At 44.5% G+C, this 27,830-nt stretch overlaps 1 protein-coding gene across 4 annotated transcripts in view; it reads left to right on the forward strand.

The window, feature by feature from the left end:
* The window catches only part of CRACD (capping protein inhibiting regulator of actin dynamics), a 223,293-nt gene that overhangs the window by 182,521 nt on the left and 12,942 nt on the right, over nt 1-27,830 (forward strand). For 3 of the 4 annotated variants that reach the window (XM_090035959.1, XM_090035962.1, XM_090035960.1), the window contains 5 exons: nt 5,785-5,853; nt 11,037-11,219; nt 19,585-22,621; nt 25,372-25,562; nt 26,178-26,346. In XM_090035959.1, coding sequence (XP_089892085.1) covers nt 5,785-5,853; nt 11,037-11,219; nt 19,585-22,621; nt 25,372-25,562; nt 26,178-26,346 — 3,649 coding nt within the window. The remainder of the gene's footprint in view (nt 1-5,784; nt 5,854-11,036; nt 11,220-19,584; nt 22,622-25,371; nt 25,563-26,177; nt 26,347-27,830) is intronic. The other variant, XM_090035961.1, reaches the window with a different exon arrangement.

Genomic DNA, 27,830 nt, shown 5'->3' on the forward strand with positions numbered 1-27,830 from the left:
ATGGTTCAGATGGGCAGCAATAACTGTGCAAATCTGTGAGGAATGGGAAGAACAATAATCCTGGTTCCTCAACTTGACAGCAGTCTTTCTACCCCCTATCATTTCATTCACAGTTTTTTGCCTTTGTGGTTTGGCACTATGGTAGGTAATCTGGATAACTGATATATATGCATTCAGAATTCCCACTGGTTATGGTCTGCAAATCATTTAAGTTTGTTTATTACTACTGAAAAATGTCATCCCCTGCTAAGTCCTCACCTAAGTGGTATTTTCTGTTTCTGAGCTGTGATATTATCTTTGCTTTGCATCGTCTCTGTTCTAATCTATATTACATTGTTCTGCTGTTCTAAAGGATATGGTTTTACATCAAAGATCTGACCCATAGTAGACATACACCAACATGGAAGTTATACACTTGAATTCCTTCTGTAAGTGTTCTTCTGATGCAGGTCTTTACAACAATTGCATATAGGGAGCAGAAATCCTCTCTGGAGAATTTTCAGTTCTTGAAAGAGAATACAGTATGAAAATAATGACATGCTCTCATCTCTTTTGGTTGGGTATGATTCCTTTAAATATTTCAGGAAGAAAATCAAATCCTAACTATCCCTTGCTGCTATGCATTACACTTGCGAGAGTATTTATTTTAACTCCCTGGCCAAAAGTATGTTCTCTTTCAAAGGTTATATTCTTTCAGACAAGTTAAATTGAAATTTCTTTCTGTACTCTAAAGAGGCCTTACCATGAGAGCCATACAATACTACTTGTTTTATTGACCTTAATACTTGGTATAATTAAAAAACACTTTACTTTCCGTTCTTGGGAAAGACAATTTTTAGACCAGCTGTGGAAAAGAAGCAGTGGAGAAATGAAAGATGGAAAATCTACAGAGTTCTTCTCTGACTGACTCATGCACATCTTTGGAGAGATGCATGTATTTATAATGATTTCCTCTGCAGAGCCCACTGTAGGATTTGTGTGTTCTCCTGATGCACCAGTCATCAGGGCAATGTATACAAGCATTAGCAGAGGGAATGTCTCTAGTCAATAGTTTCAAAGTCCCAAAGGACTTTGAGTACCAATAGTTTTGACAGCCAAATCTTAGCTGGCTAAACAGGGCCTGAATGATCAGTGCAGATACTCAGCATTCTTCAGTCTCTAGAAGGCAAGGTGTTAGGATTCATTTAGAACTCACAGCAGGCCTCCCACTTAATGGCATTTTTTAAACAAATGATTGATTTACTTGAATTATTGCACTGAGTTTCCAGCTTTCTGAGTGCACTTGGGTCATGAATTCAAGGTTTTTCTCTGCAACTGTAAGGACTAGAAATATATATGTATTTTTAAATTAAGTTTGGATTTGCTATGTTCACAAAACTCCAGCAGATGGGTCTTTAAAAAAACCCATCCAGTATTGCAGGAATCCCAATAAAATTGAAAGCTGTCCGCATTGAATGTGTCTGCAGTTGAACAGCCAAAGCAGAAGTTGTTTGTAAAATCCTGAATTTGGAGACAATGGGTACTCCTGCTAAGTGTCCTTTTTCTTTGCTTTCTTTTTTATTCTTGTTTCTTTTTGTGCCATTTTGTTGTGGTCACTGGAGCTGGTTTACTTTTCAGCAAATCTGAAGCTGGTTTGCTTTTCAGACCTGGAAACCAGTTTGGGTATTTCAAACCATTTTCTTCCAGATTATGCAGTTTATATGTAGAGAGACATATGCTGGAGAGCTGATGTATTTCACACACGACATAAACACGTTTTTCTTATTTTTCAGTATGAGTTGGCCAAGAACCTTAAATTTGGGCAACCTCCACAAATTACAGTTTCTGTGTGGGCAATGGAAAAGATTCTCATTTAGAAGAGAATGTACTGCTCAGTAACCCCATGGAGATTGAATCTCAGCAGGACCCAGTGCTCTCAGGCAGTGATGCTAAAGTATGCATTTTAAATGGAGCTATGTACTGAATCATAGCATTACTAAAAGAGTAGAGCACACTAAAGTATAGCAGCAGTGTCCAGTGAGGCATACCTGAACTCAGTGAGATACAGCAGTTGGTACTGTTATATGAGGACACCCTAGATCAGGGTTGGCAAAATGGCGGATCCGGCTGGCAGCCAGAGTCCATTTCCCAGCAACCGCTCCCCACATGGCTGGGGCCAATTTCCATGCAGACCCCAGTCACTGTGCTGTGATAGTTGCCATGGAGACTGGACCTAGGTGCAGAGCAGGGGGTGCTCGGGAGCTGTTGGGGTCTTGTGGCGGGGACAGCTTGGTCTGGGGCCAGGGCAGAGCTGCAATCTGCTACCTGCATGCTCTAGATCGCAGCTCTGCCCCGGCTCCTTGCAGTGGTGACAGCGTGGTCCTGAGCCAAGGCAGAGCCGCGATCTGCTGCCTGCATACCCCTGCCTGGAGCATGCAGGTGGCAGATCACGGCTTTGCCCTGGCCCCGACCAAGCTGTCCCCACGGCAAGATCCCAGTGGCTCCAGAGCAGCCCCCTGCCCTGCTCTGCCACATGCTCCATGGCAACCACAGCTTTGCACTATCACAGCTCAGCAGCTGGGGTCTCCATGGAGACTGGCCCCAGCTGTGTGGGCAGGGGCTGCTGGGAAATGGAGTTCACTGCTGGCTGGATCCAGCTCATGGGCTGGACTTTGCCCACCCCTGCCCTAGATTTAGTAGGAACCTTTGAATCCTGCTTCCCAGATGGATGAGATGGATATGCACTGGGCAACTGCTCTTATGGGAGGGAAGTCATGACAGAAAAGTAGGAAAGGCCCAATTTTGACTTCCCAGAAAGCAGATGACAAACTTGATATTGCTAGAGAGCAGGAAAAGACTTTGGAGAGATATAGAAGACATTTTGAAATATCAATTCCCCAGCGTGGGGCCATGTACACAGCACCACATGGCAAAGAGGAGGTGTCTTGCAAAATGGGCCTAAAACAATTTGCCAATAGGCCAGTTATGGGGTAAGTGGCTGTGCTACAAGGAATCTATGCTGTGAGATTGGAGTCAGAGCAAAGAATACCAAAACCAATTCACTAGGTAACCATAACGTTTTTGAAATCAAGCACCATAAGTTGTCAAGTGGATGCAATGCAAAACCACAGATCAGCGGTTCTCAACCTTATTAGACTTCAAGTGACCTTCATTAGATCTAAGGTACCTGTCAAAATGCCAGCATAGCTTTCACTCATTTCTTGACTACAGAAAAATAACAGATAAATTATTTTGTTGAAAAGAACTCAGAAAGCCCACAACAGGTCAGAATATTTTTGACACTCTGGCTTCCTAGTTGAAATCTCTTGAGTAACCTTGTGAATCATGCGTAGGTGTGTGGACACACCTAAAGTGTTAATATTGTGTAGCACTCCTTACCGTCCATAAAAGGAGCTTGTGACACCCTAGGGTGCTGCAGCACACTGATTGACAATCACTGCCATAGATAAAAAAGAGGGAGGCTCTTGGGAAAGGGAGTTTCTGTATGTTCTGTAACTAGGCTGAAGAGGACCATGGAGTTCAAAATGGGTAGAAAAGCAAAGATTTGAGTTGGATGGAGGCTGGGATTCATTTGGGGAAAGCAGACTACACTATCCAGCTGGGACCTTGCACACAGCAGTTGTGTGCAGAGGCTAAGCAGGATACTGGCACGGCGGGGAGCACAGAATTAATTGCTGCTTTTATTAGTAGTAGCACTAGCTACCTGAAAGACAGGTAAGCAGATCCTCATCTTCTACCTGCTCTTGCCCAGCTGGGGTGGGGAATGAGTATTTGCCGCAGCTGTTGCATGCACATCTCAAAACACTCCAAGAAGATTTCTGTCTGTATCAGCCCATATTCCGTCTCTATTCTCAAGCTGCAGCATGGTTCCTCTCCACTCCTTCAGCCAGGGCTGTGGTTTCAAAACACTGTCACATCTCAAAGCTATATGCAAGCCTTCTACTGCAGAGACAGCGAGGCTGCTTGTGAGCTAGATGGACAAATCTTGTAGGAAACCAGTGAATCAGTGGATAAATCCTGCCTCTTCTAGGATTAGAACAGTCTCGAATACTGTGGAAACAATATAGTTTTGCAGCACAAAGAAGCTGTGCAGCAGAGAGATCAGTTAAGAGTTCACTTCTTGTCTCCACAGGAGGAGAGTGGGTTTGTGGACACTTGAGGTCTATGCTCCACCTGTGGGTTGATAGAAAAAGCTGCTATGTTCTTCCCACATAGTTCCCCTACACACAGCTGTTCTGTTGGGGCATTGTGCAAGGGATCGGGATGTCACCAGATAGCTCAGACCGCAGGGAGAGAATACTAGTACTTCTGTGTGGAAGAATGCAATGAAGAGTTCAGTCCACTAGCTGTGTGGAAGTGCTAGCATTCACTGAAAACTGTGTGGTGATCAGAGGCACAGTATTAACAGCATCATAATGTTTTAAAATAGATGTGTGTGTGTCTAGTTCTGCCCAGTGCTTTCCAAATATACAAGGACAGTGATCAGCAACCTTTTTGCAGCAGCAGGCTGGAATGAATCTTCTCAGGTTCAAAGCTGGCCAGCCTTGTCCTTTGTCCTCTATTGATATGAAACCAAATGCCATTATGTCGTCTCTTTTTCTCTTCAGGAGAAAAAGAGATGACATAAAGGCGTCAGGTTTCGTATCAATAGAGGACAGGACAGAGTAGCAGAAAACCGGAATGTCCTTTATGATGGCCACCCCAGTTAGGATCTATCCATTGCTGCTGCCACTTGTCCCTTCTCTCTCCTACTGACATCAAAGGTGTTAATGGACCATAATTAGTGATGAAATCTCTCCTAGTAATGCAAACATATTTAGTATGTACAGTTATAAAAAGAAACACTTAAGTTGATGTATACAAATAATATTATTTAGGACCTTAGTGCTTTCTCCTGCAGAAGTCCTCATGGACCCCTGGATCACAACTGAAAGCACATAATCAAGGAATATTGTCTCCAGGATATGTTTTTGAGCCCTTTCCCTCCCCCCGCAACCTTGATACTACCAAGGGCCACCCCAGCTCATGGAATTGGAGAGCACAAGGAAGGGGAATGGAAGAATGTGAAGGTTGATTTTTATGAATTTTCCCGGAGCAGAGCAAATTGATTCCAGTGGATAAGATACTAGACTGGGATTCAGGAGCCCTGGATTCTATCCATACCAAAACCAGTGACCTCCTGGGTGCACTGGACAAATAGCTTAGTCTCTCTATTTCCTCCTTAGCCTTTATATGTCTTTCCCATGGTAAACTCTTAGGGGCAGGGATTGTACAGCATGTAGCACAGGGGGACCAGAACAGGTCAGAGCTTCTAAATGCTACTGGGACACAAAATATTAATAATATGGTTCTGGCATCTTCAGTAATTAATGCTGTTTCTTTTTCACTCTAATGAGATGGTTTCTGCGGGTAAATGGCTAGCAACTCTAATGAAACTTTACTGATAGAAACTGATAGCCTAAGGAACCCGTTTATGGCTCCCACTTGTCTGCAAAGGAAGAGAATGCACAGGAAATGTACAGATTTTCCATCTGTAATTCCTGCCTAGGAGACAGCAGAGCTCTTTATTTTATACTGATTCAGACTTTAGTCAGGCTAATTCATTGTTCTATGCTAAAAAAATTCAAAAGTCTTCAAATAATGGCAGGTTATTCTTTGACTTTGCTTTTAAACTCAATGGGGATTTTCTACTTATCATTTTATGCTCTCACTAATTTTCTTAGTTGTATTTATTAGATTACTTGCATTCTAATATCTGCCTGTGGTAATCTTCTTCTTTTCCAGTCAATTGACACTCCAGATTCATTGAGCCGAGTGAGTTTGCCTGGAACAGGACAGGACATGGAGGAGAAGGTAACAGGACAGCTATAGTTACCTGAATGTGTTAATTATGAATTCTCTGCTACTTTGATTTTCATTTTTCTCCTTTAATTTTCTTTTCTAGAAAACTGCCCATACACTTTTTTTAATTGTAACAACAATTTTATTGTTCCAAATTCATCCAAAGCTGTCAGGATTTAAGACAATTCTGCTGCACCGTATTTGAGAGAGACTAATAAATAAATAGTTCCTAACATTGACTAGTCTGTTTCTATGGCAATAGATGACTACCGAAAACTGAACAGAGTTCCTTCTCAGCTGGTCTCGAAGCATTCCTGCATTTGATTTACTAAAGAGCCATCATTTTCAGAAGTAATTTTACTACTTTATTATGCTTACATGTAATTTAATAAGTCTGTGAACAATATTTCACATCTTTAAATAATTGGTTTCCTCATTAACCTACATTTAACCTCCATGGATTTCAGAGCCATCTTGGGAAAAAGATACTGTATTTTCTCTCTGGAAAACATACAGCTCCTCCCCCCAACGTTATTTTTTTTAATCTCCTTGTTCCTTTCTGAATTGGTGCCAAATACAAATCTAATAGCCCTAAATGAACCATGTGGGGACATTTTTGTCACCTCTTAAAAGCTAGTTTAATGTGTTGCCACTTATTTTTTCTGGTATAACAGCATTTACTGCTGCAGGGCCTATAGGAAAGATCTATCTAGCAATCTTTCAACCAAATATTGTGACCTTTTAATTTTGTGTTTGGAGATGTTTTTGGTATATCTCAAAGCAGTTAGTAAACTCAAGGTTCCAAACCTGCACTCATGTGTATAACCTTACGCCTGAAAACAGAGCCATTATGTTAAGTGTTACATAAGCAGAGTTATGCATATGTGTAAGTGTCTACAGTATCTTGGCGCAAGTATGTACAAACCAAAAGAAAGAGCATTGACCAAAATTGGCACTCTGATTTTACCTGAGAGCTTTCAGAGGAGCAATGAGCAGGGCACAGTGTTGGAGATGTTAAGAGGCCTTCCTGCTACTCTAGTGGCATGAATTCAAGCCTTGCTCTGCTCTGAGGCCAAACTGACTCAGCTGTAAGTGGGTATTGGATCATTTCAAACTGGGGCATCATAGAATCGTAGAAGTAGGGTCAGAAGGGACCTTGTAGATCTTCAAATGTGACCCTCCTGCCTGGGCAGGAGAAAAACTGGGCTCAGTGACTCCGGCCAGGTAGGCTCCAAGCCTCCTCTTAAAGACCCCCAGCGTAGGAGCCAGCACCACTTCCCATGGAAGTTGGTTCCAGATCCTAGCCGCCCTGTGAAGTAGTTCTTACGGATGTCTAATCTAAACCTACTCTCCAACAACTTGTGGCCGTTATTCCTTGTTATGCCAGGGGGCGCTACGGGAAACAAGGTCTCCCCCAAATCCTTCTGGTCCCCCCAGTGAATGTATAGATGGTCACCAGGTCCCCCCTCAGCCTTCTCTTGTGAAGGCTGAACAGGTTCAGGTCCTGCTGTCTCTCTTTGTAGGGTCTGCCCTGTTGTCCCCGGATCATGCAGGTGGCCCTCTTCTGGACCCTCTCAATGTTGTCCACATCCCTCCTGAAGTGAGGCACACAGAACTGGACACAGTACTCCAGCTGTGGCCTGCCAACCATGACCTTGCATTGTCAGCCCATGTTCATCTTGGAGTCAATAATGACTCCAAGATCCCTTTCTGCCTCCGTGCTCTCAAGAAGGGAGTTTTCCATTTTACAAGTGTGCTGTTGGTTACTACTGCCCAAGTGCAGCGCCCTGCACTTGTCAGTATTGAAACGCATCCTGTTTTTGTTAGCCCACCCCTGTAACCTATCCAGGTCTTGCTGCCGTCTTTCCCTCCCTACTAGCGTGCTCACCTCACCACAAATTTTGGTATCATCAGCAAATTTAAACAGGTTGCTTTTCACCCTGTCATCCAAATTGCTGATCAAGAAATTGAACAGCGCGGGCCCAAGGACTGAGCCCTGGGGGACTCTGCTGCCCACTTCTCCCCAGGTCGAATATGACCCATCCACCACCACCCTTTGAGTACGACCCTTCAGCCAATCTGCAATCCAGCTGACTGTGTAGGCATCAATGCCACAGTCACCTAGTTTTTTAATGAGGATGGGGTGGGAGACGGTGTCCAAGGCCTTGCTAAAGTCCAGAAAGACTATGTGCACAGTGACACCTGCATCCAATGCCTTTGTGATCTGATCATAAAAGGCAATCAGGTTGGTCTGACATGACCTGCCCCTAATGAAACTGTGCTGGTTGCCCTTGAGCATCATCCCTGAAGCCGGCCCATCACAGATGTGCTCCTTGAGAATCTTCTCAAAGAGTTTCCCTAGGATTCAGGTAAGACTGATGGGCCTATAGTTGCCCAGGTCCTCCCTCCTCCCTTTTTTAAAGATGGGGACCACGTTGGCTATCTTCCAATCATCTGGCACCTGGCCCAAGCACCACGAGCGCTCGTAAAGCCATGCCAAGGGCCCTGCAATAACCCCTGCTAGCTCCCACAACACCCTGGGGTGGAGAGCATCTGGATACGCTGATTTGAACACATCCAGCCTCTCCAGAAGCTCTCTAACCCAGCCCTCCCCAACCTGAGGTCTGGAGACATTCCCCTTGAGTCAGTCTTGCATCACAGTGGGGAAGTCGCGGTTCCCTACACAAGAAAATGGAGGTGAAGAATTGGTTAAAGAGGTCTGCTTTCTCCTCTGGTGCAACCACTAGATTGCACAGCGTATCTTGCAGGGGCCCCATGTTTCCCGATGCCTTCTTCATCCTCCCTATATATTTGAAAAAAGACTTTCTATTTGACTTTTGCATCAAAGGCAGCCACGTGTTATACTGGTCACAGCACTCAAATAGGAGCTGTTGGCTACAGAATCTGGTGTGCATTAGACATGCCACCCCAAAGGGGCTCTAGGATTAGGTGGACATGTGACCTTTTTTGATACCTAAATCAAGCTTAGACTTGTTGACTTGTGTGCCAATTGAGTGCAAGGTATGCAGTAATATAAAAATGTGTGGACAAGCAGTGCATGAACCCTGGATGCTGCCTAAGGGACAGAGATTGTTAAAATGGAGCTAGGGGAGTGCCTTAGTGTTATAGCTCCCACTTCCTATACTCTTTCCTTGCAGTGGCTCTGGCTCTGGTTGTGGGGAGAGCAGAAAGTAGCAGTCCAGGAATGTGTGTGGGTGACAGGCTTTTGTGAAAGGCATTCTGGGAGATGTAGGCATGCCAGAGAATGTAGTTCTAAACAGAGGTTGGCTGCTTGGATGCATCGCCTCCTTTTCTTTGGTTGCCAAAAACTGATGGTTTATTTGGCCACTTCATGTGTGTTGGCAGCAAAAAATGAGGTAGCATCTCCCCCACTGGCAGAAAAACACTTGTCATTACTTGAGCACCATGCACTGCTGTCACTGCTCTGCCTTTACAGCTGTCAGTGCTGGAGCTAGAGCTGCTCAGAGGAAGGGGGCATGACTTATGAGGAAAGACTAAGGGAACTGGGCTTATTTAGCTTAGAGAAGAGGAGAGTGAGAATGGACTGAATAGCAGCCTTCAACTACCTAGGGATTCAAAAGAGGATGGAGCTAAACTGTTCTCAGTGATGGCAGATGATAGAACAAGGAGCAATGGTCTCAACTTGCAGCAAGGGAAGTTTAGGTTAGATATTAGGAAGAATTTTCTCACTAGGAGGATTGTAAAACACTGGAACAGGTTACCCAGAGAGGTGTTGGAATCTCTATCCTTGGAGGTTTTCAAAAGCTTTGGCTGGGATGATCTAGTTGGGGCTGGTCCTGCTTTGAGCAGGAGGCTGGATTAGATGACCTCCTGAGGTCCCTTCCAGCCCTAATCTTGTATGATTCTAAGGTGCAGGATGGAGGGAGAAAGCACAATTCTGACCAGTTATGCCTCTGAAGGTATAGACAGGTGAAACAATCATACTGATTTAAGTTGGAGAAAATTATTGTGCCAAGCTGATCTCCATCGTAACTGCTTCACATGCTTGCTCTACCCTGCAGCAGGCAGTACTTACACAGTAGTAATTTACTCCTGAATAAAACAAAGGGTAAGTTATTGCAGTTTAGTTGCCCCTTATAGTAAGATAGAATGGACATATGTAACGGTTTCCAGTTGATTAGCTGTTGGAGACAAATGCGGAAAAACTGATATCTCCCCCTGCATCTTTTTAAACCTATTTAATTGTTTTACCTGTCTATGCAGTATGAAATAGTAGTGTATAAAGACAAAGCAATGTCAGTCAATCTTAGCTGGGGTATTCAACCACTGGGAATGAAAATACTTCAGTCATTGAGGGTTTCTATAAAAATATGGACTTATTTCCTGAAAGTTAATAAAAATGAAAAAAAAAATTTTCACTGCATAAAATCCTCATTTGGTTCACTGGAGTTACCAGATATAGTAGTAATTCAGAATTTTGCCTGAACCACACAAATGCAGTGCTCGGTTTAAAATGGGAAATGGAAATGTTCTGATTCCTGTGGCTATAATTACATGTTCATGGTGTATATTCTACGTATTTTATGCTATGTGGGAACTTGATCTATGTTATACTAAGCTGCAGATGTAGGGCTGTTATATCTAGGCTTGTATTGGAGGGTTGTGGGAGGAGTAGGTGACAGTATACAAGGAACTTCCTTTCACCTTGTTTTCTCATGCAGAACTACATGAAAGGACATGTATAAAAGCTAAGCAGCCAAACACTGTGGCCAATTTGAGAGTGGCTGTGAAAAGGTTAACAGTGGGCTGCAACCCTCCTGCTTGCTGGCAGAGAGAGAGAGAGAGAAGCTGGTAGTCATTTTGCAGCACAATGTCTCCATGAAAAAGCTAGCTGTATGCCATGACTGTGGAAAAGCCTTTCCTTTCTCCATTCTGCCTTTCAAAAACAATGTATGCATCTTATCTGGGGGCATGTGCTATGTGAGAAGATACAGTATTTTAACAGCTGCCACTTCCATGTTCAGTATCTAAGCCCCACCCCCTCAATAGTAAATGGTTTTGCACTTTTTCCATGAACAACTCTTCTGAATGCCTAAACATAGAAATGAATTTTTAAAAGTACCCTGAGGGTCGGGGGACACTGTGGAATCTAAGGTGCCTTCTTTCTGTTTTTTTTTTTAATGAGAGGTACTTTGCATGTATGGTATGAACAGGTCACCCCGGTCAAGTCGTCTCGGCCAAAAAGACACCTTTCTTCTTCTGGGACCATTGAATCAATCAACTTGGATGCGGTCCCCCAGGCAGTCGCTCGTCTAGATAACAGTGCTGCTAAGCACAAGCTGTCCGTGAAGCCAAAAAAACAGAGGATGTCAAGAAAACACAGGAGATTAACAAAGGTACTGAGCTGACTTGGGTAATCAGATAGTGAAATGAAATGTCTCACCAGGGATACATGACTAAACGTAAGGCACAAGGCAAACGGGATAAACGTTCCATGCCCCACCTGGGATATCTACTCAGATTTTATGTCAGCAAAGTTATCTCAATCTGGCAGTCTCCCTGTAAAATGTGTATCATTTTGCAGTGAAAACTTAGGGCTCATCTACATTATAGAGCTGCTGCTTTTGTAACTGTGCTGGGACAGCTATGGCTGCAAAGCCACTTAGGCTAGGGACAGAAGTTACACATAAACCAGTTTAAGTGATCAGAACCTGGTTTAAACTTGTAACCAAACAGAAGTTGAGTGTTCATAAACCAGTTTTAAAATGGCTGAAACCGGTTTACGATAAACCTGGTTGAATGTTGTATCAAACCAGTTTATGAAACTTCTGTCCAGACTCCTTCCTGGTTCAAGTTAAATCACAATCCCCCAGCATCCCAAGATGCTTTGCAGCCCTGGGCTGGGCTGTTATGTCTGCTCCAGAAAGCAGGGTTGGCCTTGCCCTTCTGCTGCCTTAGTCAGAGCAGTGAGAGCTGGCTGATAAGGGGGTGGGAGGTGGGAAACCCAGTTGGGAACCACAGCCAGGTCTGCCTTGGGGTGGGGACAAAAGAGTTGGGGGTAGTCTCTATCAGACTTTTCCCCACTGGAGCAGAGTAGGTGGGGATGTGGGCAGGCAGGCTCAGGCAGAGGGAAGGGAGGTTTAAATCTCTCCCACCAGCATGGGACCTCAGCTGGGGTCTGCTTGGTAGGGGACCGGCAGGAGACCAGCAGATTCCACCCCTCCCACCCTGCTGGCAGAAGCCATCTCTTGGTAGCATAACAGCATCCAGACTGGGAAGTTTTTCTGGTACACCTACATGAAGGAAGATGTGATCTTTTTGTGTCCCTAGGCAACATAGGTGGCTAGCAAAACTTTGTACTATAGACCTGGCCATAGAATGGCTTGAAGGGGTGCCTATTGCTAGAACTGCTCTTTATTACACTGTTTTGTAAGAGAGTAAAAATAGTGTTTGCTTAGAAAAAAATACTTGAAAGTTAAACTCAGTTTCTTGCAAACCCATAGAGTCTGATGACAACATCTGTTGATCACAGTGTTATGAAAATGATTATGACTTAATTCAGATTCTACAAATGATAGTGAGAACTGAGTTGCTTATCAAATTCTAGCTCTAGGCATTTACTGTATTTTTCTGAAGTTAAAAAAATGAAAAATCAGCACTTGTAGTGACTCTGGGAATTAGCTGAGGGTGCATGAGGAAAGGCAGTGGTAGTACAAGCTACCCTGTCCTGCCCATGTGCCTAGCTAAAATTCTGCATCCCAAAAACTTCTGTGGTGAAGAGGTTAATTCCAGTCTTTTTTTAAAGACAGAATAAAATGTTGCTGTATAATCAGGATCATAGTATGCCTTGCTGGCTCACTGGGGTGGAAGCTGAGCTGAATTCCTCTGGGAAAGCTCCAGAAGCCACACCAAGGGTGCAGTGTACTCGTCTGCCCAACTCAGCCAAGCTCTGTTGATTTGTGCTGTGGGCAGGGAAAATGGGCTAAGGCTGTCCCACACTCCCTTTGATATTACTGGAGCCGCAGAGGTGCTCCCAGGACAAGGCACTTGAAGTTCCTTCATAACCCCAACAAAACCAGGCTTCAGAATCCCAACTCTTGACTTCAAATAAATACAGCTGAGACGGTGGCCATTTATGGATTCTGAGTATAGAGCAGTTCAGTTACAGATGGCCAGATAAAGGCAAGAAATGGCCCTGGCCTTGTTCACATTTGAATTTTTCACTGTACTGCTCTGGGTGGCATATTCTGGGCCACAGTCAGTTCAGCCTCCCATCTCACTACCCTTTGACCTCACAGGGAGGGACAGGGTGGCTATGTAATGGGAGGAGGGCAGCCAAAAAGCCTGAAGTTGAATCAGTTCAGCCTTTGCAGGCTAGTCTAAACTGGAGAGATTAAACTGAGAAGCAAATGAACAGAGTCACTTTTGATTCAGGAAATGCAGCTGCATGCCTTCAGTGGCTCAGGCCAGAAACCGGGGTGGGGGTGGGGGGTGCTACAGCATGCCTCCCAGCCTGCCAGCCAGTGCCAAAGGGAAGGGAGTGAAGCTCCAAGGCTTTTCCCCACTCCCTGCTTGAGCAGAGGAGACATGGCCAGGTGCCAGTTTGGGGCTAGCATGCTGGAGGGTGGGGGTCTAAATACCATCCCTGGCCCATATGGGACCTCAGCCTGCATCTGCCAGGGCAGGGGGGCAGTGCTTACCAGGCTTTTGCAACCCTTTCCCCCTCAGCTCCCTGCTCAAGGTGGGGAGAAAGCAGCCCCTGCCAGACTGAGGAAGGGGTGGGTGGGGAAAAAGGTAGTGGCATTAAATTCAGAAAAACTTGAACAAGAATAGTCCTTTCTCTGAAGTTAGCATGTTTTGAACACAGCAATTTGCAACTTCAAGCACACAACAAAGAACAGCCAAAAACTTCACATAAGCTAAGATACAGCTCAGTAAAACACAGTGAGAGCACACACAGCTTAGTCTAGCTTAAACTGGAATTTAATAAATTGAAAAGACAAGAGAACGCCTTGCATAAGTCTTACATAATCCTGGGGTCAGAGTGTCTCCTTATAGCCAGGGATTCAGAAAGTCCTTCTTGGGAAATCAGCAGGTGGTGTTAGGTGTCGGAGTAGAGATCCTTCAGGACTCATCTCTATTTGGGTTTATACAGGCCCACTTGCACCTCCTTGTCCCCCTTGGGTGCTTTGACATTAGTATGCTTGCCCCACCCCCCCACAGCACCTTTGGCAGGACTCTCATCCATTCAGTGTCTTTTGTCTCTTCTTAGGTATTCCAGTCCCCCACCTTTTACAGGTTCTGCTTTATAATGTAAATGTAGTTCTCTGCTTTCTTTTGTCACACCAGCCCAAGCAGTCTGGGACCCTCTCCTATTCTCTTACCTGCATCTTCAGCACATACATGTGATGATTGTGCCAGGTATTTGCCAACACCTCCCACCTCTCAGTCTGGCCCTGCAGGGCCTGGCCTTTTAGTCATGGGTGGCAGGGGACCAGTTCCTCCAGCCCTCGTTCCCCAGCCTCTTCCCCCTCCTCCATGGCCTGCAGGAGCTGATGGGAATTATGCCCCCTCCCCTTATCAACTGCTTGCCTCAACCTCTGCCAGAGGTGGGAGGGGGGTGGAGTCTGCTGGTCTCCTGCCAGTCCCCTGCCAAGCAGACCCTGGCTGGGTTCTCGGGCTGGTGGGAGGAGGGGGTTTAAACCCACCTCCCACCCCTCTGTCTGAGCCTGCCTGCCCAAGCCCCTACCCCTCTGCTCCAGTGGGGAAAAGAGTGGCAAGGACTGTTCCCCCTCTATCCCTCCAGGTAGACCTGGCTGTGGTCCCCAGCTGGGTTTCCCACCCACACCCCCTTGCCAGCCAGCCCTCACTGCTCCAGCTAAGGGAGCAGAGGGGCGGAGCCAACCCTGCTCTCTGGAGCAGACACTATAGTCCAGCCAGCCCAGGGCTGCAAAGCATCCTGGGTTGCTGGGGGATTGTGATTTAACTTGAACCAGGAAGGGGTCTGGCACAGAAGTTTCATAACTGGTTTGCCCTAAATCAGTTAACTCTGATACTATATTCAACCAGGTTTATCTTAAACCAGTTTCAGCCATTTTGAAACTGGTTTATGTTCACTGAACTTCTGTTGTGTTACCAGTTTAAACCAGTTTCTGATCACTTAAACCAATTTATGTGCATCTTTTGTCACTAGCCTTAATAGTAGGCTGCTGTCTGAGGAGCTGCAGAGTTGTGTCGAGACCAATAAAATCCCAGGAGCTGTGAGGAAGCATTCACCACATAGGATAGAAACCAAGTTAGCTGTATGCCTAGAGCCCAGGTGACCTGGTATTGCTGCAAGGAACTGGCCTGCAAGGCACAAGCTGGGAGTCAAGAACAAGAATCAGTAAAGAACTTGAAACCTGTTATAAAGGTGTTGCAGCTAAGTACAATGTCTCAGGAGAAGAGCATATACACAGAACCAGAAGGAGCTGAGACAAAAGTAATTGCCTAACAGTAAACTAATTGTGCCAGGCAGCAGCATGTTCAAGTCCTGTTAAACCAAAAGCAGTGTAGCTGTGTCTGCATGGCATCTTGGATGAGCTAGCTGGCCCTTGAATTCATCAGTGCTAATTAGTTTCCAAACCACTGCACAGACACTGCTGTGCTTCCAGGTTAGGAACCAACCACCTAGGAGCAGGACAGGATGCTTGAGGGTACCACTGCCGTGCAGCACAAGTTTACTGAGTACATGTGGCCAAACAAAGAAAGTGCCCACTAGCAGCACTAAGCCACCTCCACTTTCTATTTAATCACAATGGCCACCTTTATTAAGTACCAGTCATCATATTTCTCAGCTATCACAGAATGTTGGGGAGTTCCAGATTTTTTGGACCAAAAGAAATCTCATGAGGTTCAATAAAGACAAATGTCAAGTCCTGCACTTTGGATGGAACAATCCCATGCACTGGTACAGGCTGAGGTTTGACTGGCAAAGCAGCTCTGCAGAAAAGGACTTGGGGGTTACATTGGATCATAAGGTGAATATGAGCCAACAGTGTTCCCTTGTTGCGAAGAAGGCTAACAGAATATTGACTTGCATCAGTAGGAGTGTTACCAGCAGATCGAGCAAAGCAATTCTTCTTTCCCTCTATTCAGCACTGGTGACACCACATCTGGAGTACTGTGTCCAGTCTGGGCCTCCCCACTACAGAAATGATATGGACAAATTGGAGACAGTCCAGTTGGGGGCAATGAAAATGGTTAAGGGGCTGGGAGACATGACATGACAGAGGCTGAGGGAACTGGATAGGGTTGTGTGAAATTTTGCCAGCTGTTTTGTTTTGATGCTGTTTTGACTCATTTTGAGCTCGAAACAGTGAAATCGAAATGAAACGAAGGGCTCTAAAACAGCCTCAAAACAAAATGAGGGCAGTGGAAACATTTTGAAAGTTTCAAAATGTTTTGAGTTTTGAAACTCAAGCTGGGCTTGCCTGCAGGGAAACAGAAAGTAAGGAGACGGAGGGGGAAGTGGGGAAAAGGACTGCTCTTATATCGACTGTGTAGTTGGCCAATGACTGTGATCCTTCCCTGAGGTCCCTTCCAGTCCCAGGTTGCAGTGCAGTTGAGGCTCCAGGTGAGCTCAGCTTAGCTGCCTGGGATGCCAGCTTGTGGGTTGAAAAACCCTTTGTCAGGCTGAGGAACCACCTGCAGTTTTTGTGTGTGCGTGCTCCTGGATGGAAGGAATGGTAAAGAATCCAGAGGCTGGCATGCAGTGCAGGCACAAAAGCCAGTCAGTGAAAATGGAAATGGAGGTGTCAGGAGGTGAGGGACAGGATGAGGTTGTGGGGAAGGTGGCTGTAGCAGCGCAGGTAAAAGTGGAGAGGTACCTGGGGAGTCAGATGTCTGGCAGGTTGTAGTGTAACTATAGAATATTTCTCCCCTGTTTAAAACACATTTATTCTTTAAAAGGCTTTTGGTGAAGAGTAGGAAAACTGTTTCTCAAGGTGTGCAGTCAGCTAACAAGTAAGTTCATAGGCTCATCTGTGAAAAGTGGTTTGTAAATTCCCTTTGAGAATGAGGCCTGAGAGACTGGAGACAGGTGGTGTTCTTGTCTTTGATAGATTTTCTGTGCATGCTCATTCTGGTGCACAGTTATTGCTCGATGTCTCCACATATTTTCCATCAGGGCACATAGTGCCCTCATGGAGGTATGTATTGTATTGTGAAGCTATCTCCTTACTGGAGATATTGTTGGCAGGTTTTGCGTGTCTTGTCATGGCATGGCCTGGATCCATTCAGTGTGTTTTGAGCTGTAGGAAGTTGGCTTCTGGTGATGAGGTTAGCGGGGTTCAGTGCTTGTTTGAATTTACAAACCACTTTTCACAGACGAGCCTATGAACTTCACTTCATCAACGTCCTAGGTAGTAGGTACAGAAAGTCATGGACTCAATATAGACATTTGATTTCTGACACACTACAGACATCTAACTCTCCAGATATATCTCCACTTTTACCTGTGCTGCTACATCCCCTTGCCCCCCTGACTCCTCCGCCTGTCCCTCACCCCTTGACACCTCCATTTCCATTTCCATTTTCACTGATTGGCTTTCTTGCCTGCAGTGCATGCCAGCCAGGAACAGCACACACACCAATTGCAGGTGCTTTCTCAGCCTGATGAAGGGTTTTTCAACCCAAAAGCTTAGTTAGTCTGCTAAAAGATTCAGTTAGTCTGCTAAAAGATACCGATTAGATTGACCCAAAGGTCAAAATGACCTTGTCTACCAGTGCCACGTCCTTAGATCAACACCCCTAGCACCTGACCAGAAGGATGCAGGACTCTGGGCACATCTTAGCCCCAGGGATGAGGCTGGGGCTGGTGCTGGGGCTGGCAGGGAGAATTCTCTGGCAGCTGCTGGAGAAGAAGTTCCTGCCAGAGAGGAAAGAAAGGCTCTGTCACAGTTTGGCTGCCTGAGATGCTGCTGGTGCTACTGTGCTAGTGCTCATGAAGTTATTTTATACCTGTTGTCACGTAAAGTGGTGGACCATGCTGAGGCTGTAGGGGAAGAGACCTCATTGGGGCCATGTAGAGGCCCCAGTGCCAGTGAGGGTGTGCCTTAACACACACACAGTATCATTCATGTCACAAGTTTTGCTAGTCAGCAGCCTGAGGTGCAGTTTCCCAGAAACCCCTGCACCTATCTCTTTGAAAGCTAGCAGGCTTCATGGCCTCACAAAGGGCTACCATCCCTGCAACATTCATCCAAATCAGGCAAGAAATGACTAAGCTATAGGCAGTTTTGTGCTTCCCTATTATAGCCTATGGGCAAAATGTCGAAACAGCATCGAAACAGTGAAACAGGTTCAACTAAATGAAATGGAACAGTGGTTTCAAAACAAAATGAAATTCAAAGCAAAACACTGTCCTGTTGAAACGTCAGTTGAAACTAAATGGTGCTGTTTTGCACAGTCCTAGAACTGGGCTTATTTAACCTGAGACTAAGGTGAGATTTTATAGCAGCCTTCAGCTGCCTGAAGGGTGGTTCCAGAGGCTGGTGCTAGACTGTTTTTAATGGTAGTGGATAACAGAACAAGGAGCAATGGTCTCAAGTTGCAGCAGCGGAGGTTTAGGTTGGATATTAGGAAATTCTTTCTAACTCAGAAGGTAATAAAGCACTGGAACAGGTTGCCCAGAGAGGCTATGGAATCTCCATCCTCAGAGGTTTTTAAGACCCGGCTAGCCAAAGCCTTGGCTGGGATTATATAGTTGTGGATGGTGCTTTGAGCAGGGCGTTGGACTAGATGACCTCCTGAGGTCCTTTCCAATCCTAATTTTCTATAATTCTATGATTTCCCACAGTTTTAGGACACTCCCAGATTCATGGACTGGAGCTATCTTCAGGGAGCCCTGACCAAGCACAATTTACCTAATCTGGTTAGACTGGCAACCTTCCTTTAGTGTTCTTCCCATTTCTGTTCCAGCGCTGCACAGTTGCTGCCTATGGGGCTGTGTGATGTCTCTGTGGAAACAGTTAGCTCTACAGAGACAGCATTGACAAAGACAATGATTTTGAACAGATGCTTAATATTTCTGAGCCTTAGTATAATGAACTCATGGTTCACAAAGTAGCTAAATTCAGCACAGTGCTGGAAATAGAAATGTGACATTGTACAATTATGTTCACAGCAGGATGGGGCTGTGATGAAGTGCAGCTAGAGTGGTGGAAGCTTTCTTGTTATCTGGGGAGACTACATTTTCCAGCATGCAATATTCAGCAATAATTTCACCAAGCTTCTTAGCTTTTTTGGCTTGAGTGCTAAGCCTCAGATCCATGAAAAGATACTTTCTACTCCATTTTAACACAAATCAGTTTTACCCCCCCCACCAAGCTTCTATCAAGATGTTTACTGTAGATCTTGATTGATCAGAATTTGATCAGCATTGGTTTACGTGCATTATACAGTGATTCATTATTTAGCACTATAGTGTTATTGTGGCTATGTTATTTTTTCTTTTACAAAACACTATTTCTGTAAACTCGTGAAAGAATATTCAGTTATTCAGTTACTCTAATATGTCTTAGTTTGTGACACTCTGCCCACAAATTAACATGTACTGACTTTTCTCAGATGTAACTTTCTAAGCGAGGATACAGAAACCAACTTCTGTATTTATTCTATACTGATTATTAAAAATGAATAGGTCAGCTTTCCATTCTTTCCAATGAAGAAAGGGAACAATAACCAATTTTAAGTAACTTTGTTTTTGTTTCTCAACATTAGGAGTCGCAAAGTGTAGCAGTACCAGAGTATGAACAAGAAAGTCCAGAAACCCGGCAGTATGTGGAAAGAAATCCAGATCACAATGGACACATTATAGCAAACAAGTCAACCCAGGAGAGAGTGGAGCAAAAGCAGCCTAATTTAGCAGATGGGAAAAGAAAGCATGAAGATCATTTGAGGATTCTTGAGGCTGATAAGAAAAAACAAGTAGTAGAAACAGAGGAAACAAAACATCTAGAAGAGAAGCACCAAGAAATTGAGGAGATGCAAAGAGAAGTGCAAAGAAGGCGTAAGGAAGACAGAAAGCAACGTCTCCTTGAAGAGGAGAAACATCTGAAAATGGAGGAGCAGAGGCGCTGGGAAGAGGAGAAAAAACTTGAGGAAGAACGTAGGCAACAAGAACTAGAGGAGCAAAAGAGACTGGAAGAACAGAAGGGACTTGAGGAAGAACATAGGCAACAAGAACTGGAGGAGCAGAAGAGACTGGAAGAACAGAAGAGACTCGAAGAAGAACAGAGGCAACAAGAACTGGAGGAGCAGAAGAGACTGGAAGAGCAGAAAAGATTTGAGGAACAGAGGCAACAGGAACTGGAAGAGCAAAAAAGGCTGGAAGAACAGAGGAAACTTGAGGAAGAATGGAGGCAACAAGAACTGGAGGAGCAAAAGAGACTGGAAGAACAGAAGAGACTTGAGGAAGACCAGAGGCAGCAGGAACTGGAGGAGCAGAAGAGACTGGAAAAAGAGAGGCAACAGGAACTGGAGGAGCAGAAAAGACAAGAACAAAAGCGTGAGATTGAAAAGCAACATCAGGAAGAAGAAAAGAAGAAGCAGGAGGAACAAAACTTACAAGGATTGATGGAGTGGAAAAGGCACAAAGAACAGAGACGACATAATCTAGACGAGAAAATGCATCTGGAAGTTGAAGAGAAACTGAAGCAGGAGGAAGAAACTTCAAGGCTGGAGCAGCATAAAAGACTGGAAGAACAAAAGCAGCTTCAGGAGAAGGAAAAGAAGACACAGGCAGAACAAAGCCATCAAGTGCTGGAGAAGCATAAGGGACAAAAACAACAAAAAAAGCATGAGTCTGCAGAGCAAATGCACTTCAGGAATGATGAGAGAATACAACATGGGGAATTTAAGAAGAGGCAAGAGGAACAAATTCAAGAACAACTGCAAGAGAACAGAAGAACACACATAGAAGGACAACTGCTTCTGGAGAAGCAAAAAGGACTGCAGAAATCCTCAAGACAGGAGAATGATGATTTGCATTCTGGGGATGCTAGTAGGGAGCCTATGGAGAAACAGCTTCAAGAAGACTCAAGACAAAAAACAAAACAGCCAGAGCTGAAGAAACCAGTGGAGGAAACTTTTGCAGAGAAACAAAAGAGAGAAGCTGAAGCTAAGGAGCAGGAGAGAATAGGGGAAGAAATAAGATGGCAGGAAGTAGATGAAAGGCAAACTATGTCTAGACCATTCACATTTCAAGTGTCATCAGGTGAGAAACAGATCCTATTTCACAAAGTGAATCTGAGCCCAGTCACTCCTGCCAGAGAGGCAACACTTCCTTCTGCCATCAAAGAGTCCAGGGCCCACAAAACCAGCAAAGGCTCTCATGCACTCCCATCCTCGGTGTGTGTCCCCCACACAGCTATCTTGGTGACTGGAGCACAGCTTTGTGGCACTGCAGTAAACCTGAATCAGATCAAAGATACAGCTTGTAAATCTTTACTTGGCTTGACAGAAGAAAGAAAAACTATGACTATTCCCCCACTAGAAAATATCCAGAAAACTACATCCAGCAGTAAATTGAAGCATACACAAGAGACACTGAACAATCAGGCTATATTGGCTGAATTGGCTTCTATTAGGTCTCGAATCTTAAAGACTGCAGAAAACAAGGTAAATGAGAGAGACCGAGTCAGTGCCTGTCGGCACAGTGATGATTGGACAGCCAGAGGAGGAGGTGGTTCCCACAGTAACTTAAGGAAAACCCTATCTGCAAATGCAAAATTTTCTATAACCCCAGCATGGCAGAAATTTTCAGACACTTCAAAAGGCAGTGCAGAGGCAGAGAATATAAGTGGCACACAAGGTACTGAACTAGAGAATGTGGGGAAAACAGTAAGTTTATCTAGTGAGTCAAATGAAAATGTGGCTGTTAATGCTGCAGTCCCTGCTTGGACAGATAATGCACCGGAAGTAGTTCGGGAGAAAACTGAAGTGACAGACAACACTGAAGGCTGTAAGTTTGCCAAAGATCTTCCATCTTTCCTTGTTCCAAGTGTCCCTCATTCTCCAGGCAGAGAAGCGCCACAGTCAGAGTCTTCAGCTGCTTTGGAAAGTCAGCAGAATAATGCTACAAGAAAATTAGATAAAGCAGGACCAAATGCTGAAGAAAATGTTTCTCCATTTGGTATAAAGTTAAGGAGAACAAATTACTCTCTGCGTTTCCACTATGATCAACAGATGGAGCAAAGGAAAAAGAAAAGATACAGTGCAGGAGATAGCTTTGATGGTGTCCCTGTCCCCCTAGTTACAGCTGAAACTGAAAAAGAAAGCACTATTACTGCTCTAAATAAGAGCCCGGCCCCTAGCTTGGTATGGGGGGATGCTGCTGCTACTGTTTTAAAAGACTCTTCAAACAGTGTTATGGAGAACTCACCCACAGCAGGTGTTCCACTGCCCACACCAGCCAGCAGCCAGATTTCTCTGTCTGGTCCTGAGAAACCTGTGTGTAAATCACCAGCTCTACAAAAACCTGCTTTAGCCCCGAAGCCGACCAACCAGACCCCACCATCCTCTCCTCTCTCTAAGATGAACAGATCAAACGTACCTGACACCTTTGGGCAGAGAGTAGCTAAGCCTGATTTGGACCTCAACTGGAAAAAGGATGACAGTAAAGGGAACAACGTGCTCCCACCAGCTCCAATTGAAAACAAAAATGAGGAAGAAACCAGAGAAAAGAAATCATTTTTCCCATCTATCAGTATTCCGTGGAGAGAGAAAGCTGACAAAAAGCCTGAACCATTAAAAAAAGGTATGCAGTGTGAAAAGAACTTGTTATATCTATCAACCGTGTTTTCAGAGCAAGGAGCAGGAGGTCTGGACACAGCAGTTTGGCCTTAGTGCTGGCTTAGGATGGCTTATGCTTGCTTTGCTTTGGCCTTAAATGCAGATAAGTATGAATCCTTGTTCAGTCTGTTATTCACTGAGTGCCAGCAGCATTGATGCTATACAAATAAGGGGAATTCTAATCTCAACAAGCTTACTAACTAGTTCATGCAGAAACAAAACAGATCACACATGAATAAGAAGTGACACAGTTGCATGTCAGGTTGTGGTAATCTAGGAATCCAGTCCTGGCTGCCCCAGGAAGTGTATTCTGAGGAAATGGTTGTGGAATGTGGGGTAGGCAGACCTGGGTGGATCTAGAAGTTTGAAAAGGCAGGGTGCAGATGGTAAGGTGCGTCATCACATATAAAATAACTTTTTTTTTGCCAGTTAAAAATAAACTAGAAGCTTTACAAATATGCTAGGGGCCTAGGGCTGTATTGAAGCAAAAACAAATACAACTTCATTGGAATGAGTTTAAAACAATTTGCAGGGCTGTGAAATAGGAACTTCATTACAAGGAGCAGCTAACAGGTAGCAGAATTGCAGAACAAAGGTTAGCTTGACTGGTGGAACATCAAGACCATTAAAAAGGAGAAGGTTGTTAGCACCTCTGGAATGAAGATTTTAGAAGGGATCAGGGTACAGGTTTCCCTTGCCAACCACAGGGGTTAGGTTCCTGAAAGTTCCCGTGGTCGGCAAAACCGTGGTAAAAGGCTTATGGGGAAAATGGCAGGTGGCAGACTGATGTGCGGCCACAGAAAGCCATGGTTACTCAAAACGCTATACTGTGGTAGCCAAAATGGTATACAGAATCTTAAGCATGCATACTCAAACCCATGGATGGCAAAACTGTGGTTGGTGAGGGAAACCTGTAGATTAAAATTAGGGACCTGCTTAAATTGCGCTTTGGCAGTTTTTGTGGATACGATGAAAAATGGCAATTTCCACAATTGCCACAAAAAATGGCAGTTGCCACAATTTCCCATGGAATCACCCCAAAACTTACTGAAAATAAAATGTCGGCTCCCCAGTGGGAGGCAGTGCTCCTCATGGCCACTGTTGCCTGGCCTCAAAGCCTGCTGGGTAGGAGAAGACACCGCTGGCAGAGCAGCATGAAGGCGAGCAGCCAAGATGGCAGCTGCCCTCTCATGTTTCCTCCCTTGCCAGGGCCTCCCCACCAATCAGCAGTGGGGGGTGGGGCCACATGAAGGGCATCCCTCTGAGCCAATCAGTGGCGAGGGGCAGTGGCCACACTAAGGGCAGCCCTCTTTGTTAATCAGCAGTGAGGGACAGGGCCACTGGGAAATGCCCACAAAAGTGGCTCTGTGTGCTGAGCAGGCCACAAAAGACCCTTTGTCTCTCCCCGATTTAGCTGGGTCTCTAATTATAATGAGACATGACATCAGTTGACTTCTTTGGCACTGCCTGACTAGGATTGTTGCTGCCACTGCTAGGCAGTTGGTTTTAAACTTTGGGTGGAGGTGGAATCAAATAAGTGCACCAGCAGACCCCACCTTGGATCTGTCCTTATAGGCAGATGATGGGGTGCTTAAAGTATCATGGAAGAAAGCACAAGGGAGCCGTACTTACTTCATATTCCCCTTGGGATGTGCTGTTTTTTGTGCACTGCACGTTTCCTAATAATTCTTATTAAATTATTGAAGTCTAAGCTGTCTGTTTTGGTGTCCTATATCTAGTAGATCACTGGACCGAAAGCCAGCGTAGGTGGCTGTAAGAGGCTTACTGTGTTATAGAGCTCTGCAGTAGCACAGTGGAATGGCTCCTTGGCCACGTTTGCTGGTCCAGAGGGTCTAGTCAGATTCCTTGTTGCTTCCTAATGGCTGTATTGGCTCTGTGCAGGAGGATCTGAACCTTGCAGATAAAAATTCTTACACATTTTGGTAGTGGCGAGGAGGAAGTTAAATGGAGATTGTCACTGGGAGTGTCTAAACATGAAATTAATACATGGCAATAAACTCCGCTGTATTTATGTGTGTGCCTGGGACTATAGCGCACTGAGCCAGGTTGGAGCAGCCCTGGCTAGCAGTGGGCCCTGGGGGCAAGTCTGCCAACCTGAGGCTGCCCTGACCTGGCTCAACATGCTGTGGAGGGGCTGGCTGGGGCACAAGGGTGCTCCTGTTCAGGGCTTGTCAGCAGGCAGCCCCTGCACTGAACCATCTTCATGCCCTGGCCAGCTCCATCAGCATCTACATGTGCATTGATGTGCTCCAAAGAACACCACCATAGGACAGTACTTGGACCTATTTCTGCAGAGGACAGGAGCACTAGGTATGTGGGATACCCCCAACAAATGGACCTAAGACAGTAATTGCATCCATATATGTGAAATTAGGGTAAGGCTTGGAATCAGCCCATTAGAGTGGCTTGGGATAAGCCCATTGAAGTGATACACCAGTAATAACATTGGGCAGCTATGTATAATGTTAGCATGCTTCTTAAGTTATATTGTTTGTTTCTTATGTTTGTTATATAGAGTAAAAAAAAAAACTGCTTCAAGAATGTGGCATGGTGTGCTTGAAAGGCTGTGAAGGACACAGGGGTCAAGATATTAATGTTTTCAGTGTTCAGAGATGGATTTTAATATCCTGGATAATGCAAAATAAACATCTTTTATATTCCACTCATCTAACCCTTTTATATTTATTCTTACAGAAAAGCCAGTTCTCCAGAGCAGGCACTCCTTAGATGGCTCCAAACTGATGGAAAAGGTTGAAACTGCACAGCCGCTTTGGATTACATTGGCACTACAGAAGCAAAAGGGGTTTCGTGAGCAGCAAGCTACCAGAGAGGAGAGGAGACAAGCGAGAGAGGCAAAGCAGGCTGAGAAGCTTGCTAAAGAAAATGTAAACTGATACAGAATCTTTAAAAACCTTAAATAGAAACTCGGGTGTTATTTATCTAACTTTGTTTTATTTATTTGAATCTCTGCTCAGCTTGTAAGATTCTAATGAGTTTAGATCCCAGGTTCAGTTTGATAGGAAAAAACTTGGTAGAAATTTTGGGGTTTTGTTTTGCAAAACAGGAATTTTACAAACAGATTTAAAGTGCAAAATGTGCAAGTCTTCAGAGCAGTTTACTTGGATTTCAATTTAAACTGTAGGACTCCATAAATTTCACTCAAGTTTTGTGGCATTGGTTCTTATAAAATATGTGTGCTAATTTGGGGGATGGCTGTTGCTAAGGCCCAATAGATATATGACAAATCCCTAGGAAAGCCCGTGAGAACCCTTCTTCCTTCTAAGGGAAGATTTTGGCTTTAAAGCCATTCTGGTCTGTGCAACCAAAAGAGGATTATATGTAGCAAGATTTTTCAAAGGTCAAACAAACAGGCAGGTAGCTTCAGGTCCTGTATATTTCCTGTCCTGTATATAAGGCAACATAACGGATATTTCCTGTCCTGTATATAAGGCAACATAACGGATTGGTTCTAATTTAACCGTTGTCCCTTTCCATTCTAGGCTGGTATCAGCAATCTGTCAGATAATAAAAGCAGCAACAGCATCAGAACAAATGCACTGCAGAAATCCACACATCAGGAAGGGGAGAAGAAAATTGAGACTGCTGTGTCACGGCTAGAACGCAGAGAGCAGCTGAAAAAGTCCAACACCCTTCCTACTTCTGTGACAGGTATAGTGAAAGATTTAGGATTACTCTAACAACTGAAAATTGAATTCTGGTTTGGCAAAACTCTGGGAAAGTGAACAAGATTGTTTTTTTCCTCATGCATCAAAAGAACTGTAAACTTTGCTTTTCTTACAGCATATTTGTTATTTCAGCCGAAAGAAACCCAACTTATCTGTCAGATCCCAGGTTCAGTTGGATAGGCTGATAGCTACAGAAAAATCCTTTTCACTTTTAACATGAACAGATTTAGGAAGAGAGCCGGTAGCAGACACAGGCACCTAACATATAACTGACTTGGAATCTAGGCAGCTAAATCAAAATTTGAATCCTAAAAACCCTCAGTTAGGTGCTGCTGAACCTGAGAGATGCCTAAACTAGAGAGCCACATCACTGTTTGACTAGGTTCCTTGGGAACCTGAAGTTACACCATTGTACATGCCCAGAACTGACCCAGCTGGAAAGGACTTACAGCTCAATGACTAGCTTAGCCTTGGTCCTTTGCCTAAAACTCTTGATGAGCTGACCTGATAGGCCTGCTCAAGGTATGCCTAACATACCAACTCCTTACAAAACCTATGCAAACCACAACTGCACAAGAACTGCCATGTACTGGGTCAGACCATAGGCCCATCTTGCCCAGTATCCTGTGACACAGTAGCAGAGTGGATGCTGAGAGTGAACAGGGTTATAAACCATTATTTTTCCCCTGTTCCTCTCCCACTTGCAGCCTCCAACATTTAAAGTCCAGGAAGTTCTGATTCAGAGGCTATTTAGCCTAACTTCTGTGCTCCATCGCTACTGATACCCCCTTGCTCAAAGAATTTGTCCAGTCCTTTTGAATCTGGCTTCCACAGCTGATGGCAATGTATTATATGGTGTAATTATACACTGTGTGAAAAAGAACTTCCTTTTGTTAGTTTGAAATTTACTACCTACTGATTTCATTACGTGACCCCTAGTTTGTGTGAGAGTAAATAATAAATCCCTTTTTACTTTCTTTGCCATTTAGTATTTCGTAAACCCTTATCATTTCCCCTCCTCAAGCATCTCTTCTAAACTGAACAGACCTAGCCTCAATCTCTCTTCACATGGAAACTCCTCCAAACCACTAATCATCCTTGTTGCCCTTCTCTGTACCTTCTCAAGTTCTTCAATATACTTTCTGAGGTGTGAGAACCAGAACTGGGTACCATATTGAAGGTGTGAATACACTATGGATTTGTAAAGGGGCATAATGATACTTTCAGGTTTGTTTACAATTCCCTTCTTAATCCATAACATTGTGTTTGCCTCTTTGATGGCTGCTGAGCACTGAGCTGATGTTTTTCACAAACTGTCCACAATGACTCCCAGATCTTTCCTGTGTGGTAACAGCTAATATAGAGCCCATCACAGCGGAGTTACTACACTATGAGTTATTTTTGCCCACATGCATCACTTTATACTTATCCACATTTAATTTCATCTGCTGTTTAGTTGCCCATTTG

The sequence above is a fragment of the Crocodylus siamensis genome, chromosome 2, assembly GCF_052110815.1.
Source record: "Crocodylus siamensis isolate JL-2025a chromosome 2, ASM5211081v1, whole genome shotgun sequence".
NCBI lineage: Eukaryota > Metazoa > Chordata > Crocodylia > Crocodylidae > Crocodylus > Crocodylus siamensis.